This window comes from Melospiza melodia, chromosome 1, assembly GCF_035770615.1.
Source record: "Melospiza melodia melodia isolate bMelMel2 chromosome 1, bMelMel2.pri, whole genome shotgun sequence".
Classification (NCBI taxonomy): Eukaryota; Metazoa; Chordata; class Aves; order Passeriformes; family Passerellidae; genus Melospiza; species Melospiza melodia.
Genome location: NC_086194.1, coordinates 83,959,143 through 83,972,999, shown reverse-complemented (window position 1 = coordinate 83,972,999; position 13,857 = coordinate 83,959,143). Strand labels below are relative to the sequence as shown.

Sequence of the window (13,857 nt, the reverse complement as noted above, 5' to 3'; positions counted from 1 at the left end):
TGCGCGCCGGGCGCGCCCCCGACCGGAGGAGGGGCCGGGGGCCGAGCCAGCCCCGCCGCCGCGGCGCCCGCTCCCCGCCCGCCTCCCGCTTCCGCCCGCCGTCGCCGCCGCCGCTCTGCCCGCCTCGCCCCCGGCCCCGCCGCGCCCCGCGACGCCCCTCGCTCCCATCGGGCACCTCCACCGGCCGCCGTCATCGCCAACCCTCCCCCACCCCGCCCCCCGTCTCCTACCGAGACGCTCCGGTTGTGGGGGTGACCCGCGCTCCGCACGGCCCCGGGCCTGCCCGTCGCTCCGCCCCCGGGCCCGTCCGGTGACAGTCGCGACCGCCGCGGGAGGTGGCGGCGGAGGAGCAGGAGGAGGCCGGAGCCGGGATGTCCGGGCAACAGCAGCAGCAACAACAGCCGCCGTCGCCACAGCTTTCTTTGGCGGCCGCCGTTCCCCCGCCGGCGCCGGGGATCCCCTCCGCCGCCGCAAGCCCCGGCCCCGCTCCGGCCGCCGCGCTCCTGCTCCACCCGCCACCGCCGCCTCCGGCCACCGCGGCGCCGCCGCCACCCGCCGCCGCCACGGCCGGCAGCAGCGGGCCCGCGGCCGCGGGGGGCGGCGGTGCCGGCGCCGCGCTGGGCCTGCCGGCGGGGAGCGGCACCAGCGCCCCGGCGCCCTTCCCGCACGGAGACCCGGCCCTGAACGAGCAGGAGAAGGAGCTGAAGCGGCGGCTGAAGAGGCTCTACCCGGCCGTGGACGAGCAGGAGACGCCGCTGCCCCGCTCCTGGAGCCCGAAGGACAAATTCAGTTACATCGGCCTCTCGCAGAACAACCTGCGGGTGCACTACAAAGGTGAGGAGGGGCGGCCCGGGCCGCCGCGACACCCCCGGTCCCCCCCAGGGGCCGGGGGCAGCCCGACCCCTCCGTCGGGCAGTGGGCACAGGAGTAACAATAACAGGAAATAACACACGCTCCTCTCCCTCCTTCTTCCCTGTTTTCCGATCCCCTAAATTTCCCCCCACAGCGGGGAGATAAGGGGTTGTTTTCCCTTATTTCAGGTTTATTTTTCTCTCCTTTCCCCTCCCCCTCCCCGTTTCTGTCGCCGTGCGGGGAAAGGGGGGGGACACAAGGGGCCGCCCCCGCCTCCTTATGCTTCTGGAGTGGGCATTATGTAAACTCCGAGACTTCCTCCGTGGATTCAGGTATCGCCGGAACGTTTGGGTCGGAGGCAGGAGAATAAAGGACGCTCGGCATGACGTGTCCTGTTTATGGTAATGAGCGAGAAAAAGAAGTGGCTGCTTTTTTTTTCCCCCTCTCGAGAAGAGCAAGGGTTAAATGGAGTTAAGAGCAGCGAGCGTTAAGCTATTGAACACGGAAATGACGGGAGGGGAAAGCTCTGAGAAAAACACGGTTTATTTTTAAGCTGTGAAAAAAATGACTTTAAAGTCACTGGTAATAGTCTTGCCTAACTATTGCACAGAGTGATTTGAGGGAAGGAACGACAGTAGGACTTAACATTAATAAAGGTGACTAAAACCTTCCTCCTAGACGTTTCACAGTTAAAGTTACAGATTTTCAAATAAAAGGTCAAAACCAGTATGCTTTTGTATTAAAAAATAACATCGGCGAGAGGTATTAGAAGAAAAACTTGTGTTGATTGTTATGAAATGTCATAAAACCTGGAAACATGTGCCTACACTCTGACCTGAAAAAACACAGACACATCTGGTGTTCTAGGCCCAAAGTCCTAAAGTAGAAGTGTTGTGGATTCAAAGCCACTTCTGAGTTGGCTGTGAAGAACTGGATCCTTTGTCAGTCTGTAGTCAAATGAACGTAGTGGGAGGGGAAAAAAACAACCATGCAGTTACCCTTTCTCAGAGTTTGCAGTGGAGAAATTCAAGGGAAATTTCGATAAACATGTTACTGTTTAATCGGAGGAGGAAAACGGCAACACAAACACATGGCAGGATTTGGCTGCCATGAAAGGATTAAATGTACTCTGGGAGACTTTTTTTTTTTTTAATAGAGAGGTTTTAATATTACACACACACAAAATACTCTGTTAAAAATGCTAAGTTTAATGCACCGTACAAAGATAATAAAGGAGCTTGATGACTACAGAGCAGGTTTCTGGGAGGCACCGAGTGATTTAAGGATGTGTAATTTAATACTCAACTCTGAATTTCCTGGCTTTTGTTCAGTGTTTTATGACCTTGTATTTTTAGAAACATTTTGTATTTTCTGGTGCTTAGTGGCAGTGAGTTGTTTGATTTTGGTGTTTTTTTCTTCTAAGATGATCATAGCTTAGTGGCTATCAACTCCTGCTGGTTTGTTTTGCTTTGGCCAACTTCTTTTTCTCATAAGCTAGAATTTAGAGGTCGAACCTCTGATCTCTCAGTTTTATTGCAGAATATATTTTCAGGCTTTCCTTGTGGTATCCCTGTTTTTCCTCACATACCTCCTTCCCACGGTGTTACCGAAAATCATTACCTCAAAGACATTACAGAAGTCATGAGGCACAGTCAGTAGGTTATAACAATGAAATACCTTTACTCTAGCTCTTAAATAATGGCATGTGCTGAAGGTTGAAGAGTTCCTAGGTTAGCCCAAAGGACTTTGAAAAGGAGAGGTGCCAATATAACACGTCTGTGCTTTTTCCTAAGTGCAGATGGGAGTAAATGGCTTCTTAAGTGGCCCATCTTTTCTTCTGGGTAATTTAATGAAGGTGGCTGTTAGGGCAACTCCATGTTTATGTTACCAGCCTGGCACCTGGAGCTGCTAACTGGGCTAAGCAGTGAACGGCATCAGAGTATTTCTACCTGAGAACCAGGGGGCAAACATGCTGAACATCTCCTGCCTTTTCTCCCTCCTGGATCCTTCAGCCCTAAGAATACAATAAAAGGGGAGAAAATGAGGAGGTTCAATGAGGAGAGTAAGGGAAGATGGGAAGTAGGAATGTGCTTAGCACTGTGAAATAGTGTTTTACTTACCAGATCTCAAAAGGAAGCACTCACAGTATCTTCTTTTGTAATATTGGCACTTTAAGTGCTTCTGAAATTACCTAAGTAGTAGTGGAAGAACATGGGATGTTTTTGTTGAGAGGAAATATGAATTACATGTTGAGCAGAGATAAAGAACTGTTGTATTCTTGACCAAAATACTCAAGGAAATGATAGATCTGTCCAAAGAAGCCAGTAACCTAAAGCAATTCTTACTATTTTCTATTACTGTAGTATAAATTTTCTCTTCTGCCTCTGTAGATTTCTGGCTATAGAACTGTTTTTCTGGAGTAATTTCCTTCTGTGACTGATAGGAGGCAGAAAGTGTTAACAGCAGTGCTTTGCCTTCACCTTGGGTGTGTTTGGGCTACTGAAAAAATGTATGAGAGGAACAATCAGCACAAAAGCTTTAGAAGTTATTTTTCATATAGATACCTGCATAATTTTAATGTGCTGATGTATTGTGAACAGTGATATTTTTGTTTCACTGGTTTGTGAGATGGATGACGGTCCTCTCGATGTAATTTCTGAAGATTCCTTTTATTTTCCTGCTTACCAGTGGACAAGTTGTATGGAAGCATGAAGTGCAGTGGATGTCTCTTTCTACCCATTGCAGCTGGGATGTTTTGTGTACTGCATTTCTGGACCGGAAGATTTTTGCAAGCATCCTACAGAATGCTTAAGAAATGGAAACTGCCACAAAACCAGGCATTGATCTAATGGTGGAGGTTTAAAAAAAAGGAGTATAGTCTAGCATCAGAATGAAAGCTCTTCAAATTTTGTTAAGGCAAACAAAACCCAAGAGTCAGTGCTTTTTTGTGCTGTCTCTCAGAATCGTAGTGTTACTTGGAAAGGAAAACTTAAAGGAGGCGGTGGTTTTGTTTAACGGCTTAGGTAGCTTTGTTAAAATCTTGATAGGAAATACATAGACAATGGCATCAGTGATACTGTAAATATATGAAAGACTATATCTAGAGTATTTTTGTTTTTCCTATGGGCAGACATACATTTTTGTGTTGCTGCCAGTTAGCTGTGCAAGCAGATAGAAAGCTAATACTGTCTTACTACCTGTTGTTTGTGGTGTTTCTTTGTAAGGGAGACAATGAAAAACTGTATCAGGAAAAAATTGATGGCATTTCACTTAATTATAATTTTTACAGCTCTGAGCTGTAGGTAAGTGGTAAAGAAAGCATAAGTGCATGCTGCACATAAAACATGCACAAAATTACATAGCTAGTAAGGCAAGACATCTTTAAAAATATTCCTATATATTTCTAAAATACTCAGAAATAAGACATGTGTCCTGTTGAAAACCAGGGAATTCATAAATGGTGTATGTGATACGAAAGATCCACTAGACAGGCAAGTTAGGTTTCCAACAGGTAGTGATCTGTACTATGTAGTGTAAGGAGATAAAAACAGACTCAGATTTGTAACCATGGAAGAAACTATAAACAGAATTAGGTAAACAGACAAAATAATTGGTGCGGAAATAATGGAAACTCCTATAGAAACTTCAGTTAACTTAGTCTTGCGACAATTGTCCAAAAAAGCTGAAGAAAGTTATGCAATTTTGACTAAGCTGCCATTGCATGAACTTTTTCTAATGTATCACAGGCCAGGGGATCTTAGCCAGACATTTATTTACAGTGCAGTTGCCTTTGAACTGCCTGTAGTGCAAAACAAAAATAAACTATTTTTCAGTGCAAACTATGCATTCCATTTCCTGTTGGAAAACGAGGAGGATTCTATACTAATAGTTCTGTGTTGTCACTCAGTGTTGCAAGGATGGTGTCACTTTTGCTGGCAGAGAACACTCAGGGTACATTCAGTACAGTTTGCCTGTTTTGGACAGCCTTGTAGCTCTGAGATGTCTTGCTTTTTTTTTTAAACTGGGGAAGAAGTTAAAGTAAAATTAGTAATTTGTGTCTTTTGATTTGGTTTTTTTCTTAGAATTATAGAATCATTTAGTTTGCAAAAGAGCTCTGGGAACACCGAGTCCAACCACAAACTCAGTACTGCTGAGTCCTCGACTAAACCATGTCCCCAAGTGCCACATCTACAGGTTTTGTAAATACCTCCAGGGGTGGTGACTCAATCTCTTCCCTGGGCAGCCTGTTCCAGTCTTGTCTCGGTGAAACTTGCCTAATGAATACAACAGAAGATTAGGCTTTGATTATTTTATTTTTGGCAGTGTGGGCAAGTCATTGAACAACCTGTTGGAAATAACTGCAGTTCAGCTTATGTAAACTTTGTTTGAGGATTTAAACTGGATAAACATGCTTACTTTTGTCTAGGTAGGTGCTGCTATAGATTTCTTCTGGACTATTCGGTGTGTATGCATTATAAACTTAGATTTAGGTTCAAAGATTATCTTTTTTGAAAGCAGCGATGGTTTCTCCAAACATGTTTATATCCGAGTTAGCTTTTGATAGAATTAAAATTTAGATTAATTTCACTGTAATTTTGCTTAAGTAATAGCGATACTACTTACTAAAAATCATTAGTGTGAGTGCTTAAAAAGTTATATAAAGCATGGTCAACTCATGCTTGTCAAACACTTTTAATGAAAGCCCAAGTAAAAGCAGTACTAGTAATTGAACTCACCTATGATCTGGTTTAGTGTAAAGTTCAAGATTTGTAGACCTGTTTTCCCTTCTCTGCTCCCAGTGCATCTGTTTGCAGAGTTCTCTTTTTAATGATGAAAATCCCTAGTGTTAAATACTACATACTTCAAAAGTGTTCTTTTAAATACTCAACCTATAGCTTGTGACTGTTGGAGGGGTGTGTTTTGAGGAAACATTGGGCAGTGTTTGTGTGATCTACTTCAGGTGTTTGAAACCTCCGATTCAGAAGTTCAGAGTTGGGTGTCAAAGTTCTTTTTAATTCTTAAGCAAGGAAGTGAGGATTCAGGTTACCAAAGAATGTGGTGGCAGTAGAAGACATCAAGGTGATGGGCCACTCAGCTCTGGAGTCCCATTGGTGACAGTGGTCGCAAGTGCCTGAGAAAAAAATCTAAAAACATGTCAGGCATAAACGGTGTGTGTCTGTTTCCCCTCTCAGCTTCCAGCCATTTTAAGCTGAAGGACATTGTGGGCTCAAGGCAGTGTCTCAGTTAACTGCAGTTCTAGAAGCTGTGTTCTCTTAAACACTAACATCTGTAGTATCCTCTGCTAAGGAATTTTGCAGTTCAGCTAACTGGTCAGTTAAGAGCCTCTTTATTGTTTTAAAGCAGGCTGATAAACTAGGATCTCATGACCACATGTAATTCAGTGGTACTGAAAGACTTAACTACCATGGACAGTGTGGAGATACTTGGAATATTGGAAAGTAGTTAGCTGGATGATGTTTAGCCTTCTAGACATATTAATTTTATGTAAGTACAAATTAAAGCAGTATGCTCAAGCAGTAAAATGGGATTCATAGGAGATTATGTTAGAGGGACAGCAGTTCTAAATTTAGGGTGTCTTCTGTTTTAATGGGATGAAAGTAGTTTTGGGCACTGACTTCCCCAAGCATGTTGCTTCACTACATGAAGTGTTTGGCAATACTGGTAAGGTATCCTGTTACTTCTGCCCCTCTGTTGACCTCTTATTTGCAGTGTGACAGCTGTGTGTGGCTGTGTTGTGAACTGGATCAGGGAACTGATCTGCTGCTTAAAAAAATCTGGTAGGTTTCTTAAACCCCGGTCAGCTAATCAATCTGGTTCCTAGTATGGCCTTGCAAATAAATGCCTGGATTGGGGAGGAGGTGGGAGAAGGGGAGTTTCAGGAAGAGGTGTTAAGAATACCTTAAATAGGTATTGTTGCCAAACACTTAGATTGTGATTTCACAAAGCCAAGTAGTCTGCTGGGTAATAGATTTACATTTTCAATAATATTTGGCTGGTTCCTACTGCTTTAGTCTTTTCTATGTGGAAGACTTTCCCAAATAAGGAGAATGACTCAGACTGAAACTACACAGATTGTCAAGTGCATAGAGTAACCAAGGGAACTTCTTTGCAGTCTATTTTAAAGTAAAAACCTAAAGACATTTTAGAAGAAAGTATTTTTCCTTCTTCCAGTGCATTGTTTAATTGGACTTTTTTGAACTTAAGGGATATCTTAGGAATTCAGTGTTCTGCCCTTTTAGCTGAAGGATTTCAATGTACTTAGATGTGATAATCTGTAATAGCTAAATAGTGATCCACCAGCCCTTGAAAACTAAGCAAACTCATGGGAGCTCTAAGATTATGTACTTGGTTGTTACACTGGTTGTCACAGCCCGAGGAAATAAGTTAAAAGTAGTGAACAATAAAATGTATTGTGTATGTATACGAGGAGTAAATTACTGTTTTTCCCTCATGTGATGCATCACATCAGCATGCAGAAATCAACATGCAGAACGTAGGCAGCAAACTTAACATTGTCAAACGTGTGAGGTGATCGAAGGATTTCTGCACAAAATGTTTAGTAGTACTAACAAAACACTGAAGCAAGCAATGGGTTTGCATTCAGAAAAGTAAGGTGGTTGGCCACTTGTGTTTAGATAGTAGCACACTGGGGTGAGTCACCAACATCAGAGAAAACATGGTAGGTTAAACCTAATGTCAGTGGGTGAAGAATTTGTGCTGTCCAAAAAGGTGTTGGTTGCTGGTGTGGCCTTGGTGAGAGTTCTCCCTGGCTGAGCACGTGCCATTGGTTAGGAGCTGGTGGGTGCTGGCTCTGCAGGCTGATAAGCACTGACAGTTCTATGAACATTTGCACAAGGGAGCACTGTGCTCAGAGGTTCTGTACAGGTCAATCCCTGACCCTCTGCCCTTAGAGGTTTTGTGCTGTGGGCCAGCTGGGCCTTATCTTTCTGCCTGCCTAGGCTGTCATTCTCCTACAGTTTCTTCTTTGCTGTGTGACCTGACTTGCTGCACCTGAAACATGATTAATCTGAGCCTGAGCAGTAATGCCAGTGTTAATGCCTCTGAAAGAAGTGTGTTTGGTTGTGGGATTTTTGCATATGCAGATCAGTTGCTGTGCAGGTGCAGTAGGCCTCCCTGTCTGGACTGGAAATGACAGCTGGAGTGCTGCAGCACAAGTGATTTGTACAGCACACTCAAACCAGGCAGCTCCTTTCATCATGCTACAGATCCACTTCAAGAGTAGGCATGGGATCGGCGTGAGTTATTCTTATGGCAGTGACAGTCTGTTCTTGGTTTCCACCTTACTGAATTGCCTTGCTTCTTGCCATGATCCAATATACTTTCCATCTTGTTTGTTAAATTTTTTTAAATTATGTCCAGTGGTCCCATGCATGACTGTCACACAAAAGTTGAGGAGTTTTGGGTGTACTTTCGAGACACTGTGCTTGCTTGAGCAGGTTGTTGCTAAAACAAGTCATCTGGTCAAAAGCCTGCTTGCAGGTTGCTTTTGGAAAGGGCTGTGAGGAGGAAGGATGACACCTTCAGAAGGTTGGTGTTAGTAGAATGCAAGTGGCTCTTGGGTTTGGGTTGAAAATCCTGGGAGTAGACAAGAGCTGAAATTGGGCATTATTGTGGCAGAGCTAATGTAGAGTGAGCCTAATAAGAAAAAGGAGCAGGAGCTGCATGAGCTCAGTTGCAGGCTGTAAGGCTTAATGCTGTCCTGGAACAACATTGGAATGTGGAAATTGATTGTGAGTAGCATGTTCTGTATAATGACTGATGTTTATTCTGGAGGATGTTAGAATTGAAATGTCTTCAGTAACTTGTAGATTCAGAGTACTAAGCATTAGATGAAACTCTCTTACGTTGTGTTTCAGTTTATAAAAATGAGTAAGCCCTGTGCATTTGAGAAATCATACAGTTCTTTCAGACACAGGTGGCCTTTTGTCAATCATGTTACTTAGAATGGTGAAACTTTTTCCTGGCTTCCTTTTAAATAATTGTGGGACCTATTTGGGTTACTATATCCAGAACTTCTTTTAGCATCCTTGTTTGCAATACAGGTGCTTACAGTATTTGAAACAAAATACTCCAGCATAAAAATCAGGTTGATAAGAATATTGTATGTTGTTTGCTCATTGCATAAGCCTTTTGTTTTGAGTAGTTGGCATGCATAGCTTTGAGTCACCTTCTGCAATTAACTAAAATACATTTTTTGTGTGTTTTGAATGCTCTTGTTTTTCAGGTCATGGAAAGACTCCAAAAGATGCTGCTTCTGTTCGAGCTACACATCCTATACCTGCAGCCTGTGGCATATATTATTTCGAAGTTAAAATTGTCAGTAAGGGAAGAGATGGGTAAGCAGAGTGCATTATGAATTAATTGTTTCTTGAGATACTGTCTTATATCATCTTTCAGTCAACAGATGTTTTCAGTATCAAAACTTATTTTCCTATTTTACCACTTTATATAGCTTGATTCCTTATTGTTGAGAAATTGCACTCTTATATTTGATTCTTTTAAGAGAGCTGATTGTGATATTTATTGTCCACAAATCAGTGTACAGTAAATACCAAAACATCTCATTTTTTCTTGACAAAAAAAGTTAGGGTTTGAATGACCAGATTGACCCTGCTGTTACCTTTAAAGGTGTTGGGTTTTGGCTATATGGATTTACAGACTTTGATGTAATTTTTAGGGTGTGTAGCAGACAACTTATTTCCTCAGTGTGATCTTTTCATGGATGTCATATCAATTTTGAAACAGAAAGTTATTCTTAAGGCTACTTGTTGATGAACAGTAATAAGAATAAAAGGGAATATTCTGAATAAGTGCCTGGGAATTTGTCACCCTATGGAAAGAACAAGAATTGATGAGTAAGAAGCTGCTGCTTCCCATAATCCATCTGAATTATGAATCTGTTGAAGCACAAGTAATACATGCTTTTAAGTCTGTTGAGGCAGATAGAATCTCACCTGGGAAAGTCTTGAAGTACTAATGAAATCTTTGCTGAAGCACTTTAGTTCTTTTTCACCTTACACTGCTTTTGGTAGAGGATGGGTGTTAATTGTGATACACTGTAGGACTGCTTTCTAATGTGCTGTAGTACATTCTCTGGTTCTGCTGCAAGGTTCAGGACTGGCTGTCCATGTTCTAGGTACTGTACAAGCATATTGCAGGTGCTTATGCCCTGGTGTGAAAGTAAATCTTGAGAGAAGAACCATGGATGAAATTCAGTGCCTTTGTCTTTTCTTTGTCTTGCTGCGGTTTGTTTCTTTCATTTTCCCAGAGTCCTGTAAGCCCTCTGTAAGTCAGAAACAGTATCCAAACTTGTTTTCCTTATAGTATTGCATAGTGATATTTTGAAAGAATAGCCTCTCAGTAGTGCTGCAGCTTTGTAGGGGCATTTATGAGTTTGTTGTTATTTCTGTCTCAAAAGTTATCCCTGGGAGAGTTCTTTGCTGTGAAAAGCTTACATCCATAGTTACTTTTGTTACACTGTGAAGACCTCATTATTTTAAATTGAGGTGGTAGAAATTAGCTTTTCAAGTAACATTCTGCTACCGATTTTAGGAACACCTTTATTTTTGGGGGGGTGTGGGGTGTGAGTTTCCTGGGGGTTTTTTTTGTTTTGTTTTGTTTTTGGGGTATTTTTAATTTTAGGAACATTTTTTAAAAAATTATCCTGCTGCTTGCTGTGAGTTAAGGAGAGGTTCTTATTGTGACTTGCTAGTAGTGTGTCTCTTCTTGAAATAGTTTTCTGCCTACTTAGTTTGGAAGGTAGCTTTTTTGAATTGATGGATTTCAAAAAGTGTCCACATGTGTGGGTGTATAATTTTACATAGCTCCTCTAACATTTCACTGGTGATCCTTTGTGTTGGATTTTAGTAAATTCAGATTCAATAAGGCAACCCTGCAAAAGTGGGAAGACATCACTGAGTAAAGTTTTTCAAAGTTTTGTATTTAAGTGGTTACTTGTGAGATTATGAATTGCAAAGTTGCCTCTTGAGATTGCATAAAAAATGGGGGGGTACTTTTTTCAGTTAATACCGCCTCATCCTTGCTTCAGCCTTGTGAACTTCATTTAGTGTCACTTTATGAAACATTAGCTGCACAGTGAGCTGAGATGTGAATTTTTTCATTGTGTAAGTTAGTATGGTAGCTGGGAAATAATGTACACACAGCTAAAGCCAAATGCAGTCTGGGTGATAAAGACCAGGAATCAACATGTGGCACCTCACTGGATGTTAAATGTGTGTCTCTAGACCCTGTTCTCAGGTCCAGGAGGTCTTTGGTGAGATGCAGCATGAATCTCTTACAGTTCAGTGTTACCTTGCATTTAAACTAAAAAATGTTGTCATAATAAGTAAACTGGGGAATTTAATGCAGAGAAATAGGACTGTAGAAACCAGTTTCTGTCAGTTCAGATTTATTAGTTCTTTTTCACTGCCTGCTGTGTTTCACCTGGCTTGCTCCAGGTACATTTTTGCCATATTTTTTTTTTCTTTTTGTTATCTGGTAATGGGAACAGAGTTCAGGAGGACCATGTCTGTAGAAGACCAGCATGTAACTAATTGGGTCAATTAGCTAAAATGCCTTACTTGCAAAATCAAGTGTTCTCAAGGTATTAGCCTAGCTGTGGCAGCAGCAGAGCTGTATTTTACAATACTGTTTAAAGTAAATCCTAGACTACCTGAGACAACTGAGATATCTATCTGTAAGCTGAAGTACAGCTTCCAGCTTGCATAAATGTCAGTGGATAATTTTGTGCTGTTTGTTTGGAGTTCCCTTTGGTAGTAGTCTTTACTACTTCTATTTAATTTTTTAATAAACTCAGTTGAAAGTATTTAGTCCATGTACTGTATAATAGGAGTATATCTAAGAGCCTTCTTGCTTGTGTGCTCTACTTAGCATGACTTGCGTGAAATAATCAAAAACCCTTTACTAAAAACCTGCTGTAGGAGATCCATTTTTCATACTACTGTAGTACTTGAAAGTGCTGCTTCTAGAATCTGATCTTGCATATCTGAAAGTAGCAGGGCAAAAATTATTCTTCTTTGAAGAACCATAGCTCTTTTTTTTTTGTTGTTTTTTTGTTTAGGGTGTGGATGTAGCATGGCTTCTTGTGGCTGTGTTTGAGCACAGAGTTGGTTTTGTCACTCTAATGACCTAGGTCATTAAATTCTTTAATGTATCTACGTGAGTAACTGGCTTGAGTAGAAATTTGAAGGTGTGTAATATGTTAATTTTGCAGAAGTTCGTGACCAACTTTGAGAACATTATGAACACACTGAAGAAAGTGTGAAAAAACCAGCTTTACTAGGAAGGAAGAACTGGATATGGGAATTGGTGTTGCAGAGCAGATGAGCAGCAAAGTTGCTTTTTGATACCTCCATGTGGTGTGATAGGGTCAGTAACTGATGGTACTGGATGAGAAGAAGGGAAGCGAGAATTAAGTTCAATAAGGTTGAAATATTCAAACAAAATCTGTTTTGGTATTTGTAGAGTGTTTGACACAAGGAGTCATGATGTGCTGCTACAGTACAGATGCGTGACCCTAGATATTTTTAAATTCTTGCTGAAAGTTCTAACCAACTGTCATATTGCTTTGTAAATATTTCCTGTTGTTCTTTATTTTTTCAGTTTTCTTTCTTAGTTTCATGTTGTCTTTTGTAGCCTAAGGGCTTCTGTGTATATGTATTCTCTCCTTTTATACTCTCTTTGGCTTTGCTTTGTTTGGCTCATGTGGAACATTGTGGATGGTTATGTGAGTAACAGTAGAAGGGTAATGGGTGTATGGGGAACAGTACCAAGGTGATGATTAGAAAGCATGGCAGGAAGGGGACTATTAACTAACAGTAAGTTATGTCTGCCTCTCTGTTGAAATGCCCAGTTAACTTAAAAATAAATAAAAAATTTTGGCCAGGAGAAGAAGCAGTCCCTGAACACTCATTGAGTGATGTCCCTTTTCCCAGTTTGTGACTGTTTGTATCAGCTTCATGGTAAATCTGATTGGATAACTAATTTGCCAAAAGCTGACCTCCAGAGTGAGTTTTTTTTCATTCAGTTTTTTCCCCCAGTATGGCTGCTTGTATCATTTCATGAGTAGCTATGACAGCAAAAGAGGATGAAACTAGGAGCAGAAAGCAAAATGTGAAACAAAGACCCTGGGAATGCTACTTTCGGTCATGGTGTAGCTTATACCCATTAATTTTAGTTTAAATACAGCCTTTTGGCTTTTTAAATCTTTCACTAGGAGAGACATGTTTCTTTCCCAGAGAAAATGAACTTCTGGGAACAATAATTTTATCTTCCATGTCCTGAATTCCTGTCCATTCTTACTCATTGATTTGTAAATACAATTAATAAGAATGGGCAAAAAATGATAGTAATAGCATGTACTTCTAGACAGTCTTCAGTGCTTTTAGAACAGCTGAGGAAGATGCTTAAAATGCAAAAATCATGGAGTCACAGAATGCTTTGGGTTGGAAGGGACTTTAAAGATCATCCCGTTCCAACCCCACTGCCAAGGGCAGGCACACCTTTCACTAGACCAGGTTGCTCAACACTCCATCCAACCTGGCTTCGAGCACTGCTGATTTTTTTTTTTTTTTTCAAGAAGAATGAAAACAAGGATTGGGAGTGGTAAGCCATCTGGAAGAATTGATGAAAACTAAGTTTAGAAAGGCTGTATCCTTTTAACAAATAGCACTGAGCTTGCACTTGTGTGAGCAGTGTTGTTTAGTCTGTGGTGTAGTGGTGCTGATGCAGATCTTCATGGCCAGCCTTTATAGCACCATGTGTAAGTTCTGCTAAATATAGTGCTCTAAAATAAAATTTTAGTACAGCAATTCATGCAAGTAATCAGTATGTTTTTGGTAAAGCAGTGTTAATAAGGCTTTAAACACTTGTTACACTATGGCTGATTTTTAACACTGGGTATACAATCAGTCATCTGTTGTTTTGGCAGTATCTTGTGTAGTG

General features: G+C 41.6%; 1 protein-coding gene across 1 annotated transcript in view; it reads left to right on the top strand.

Annotated features, from left to right (window-relative positions):
- The first annotated feature begins 316 nt into the window (after window positions 1-316).
- RANBP9 (RAN binding protein 9) overlaps window positions 317-13,857 on the top strand; it is a 38,528-nt gene continuing 24,987 nt past the window's right edge. The window contains exons 1-2 of the mRNA XM_063160085.1: window positions 317-834; window positions 9,119-9,230. Coding sequence (XP_063016155.1) covers window positions 372-834; window positions 9,119-9,230 — 575 coding nt within the window. The 5' untranslated portion in view covers window positions 317-371. The remainder of the gene's footprint in view (window positions 835-9,118; window positions 9,231-13,857) is intronic.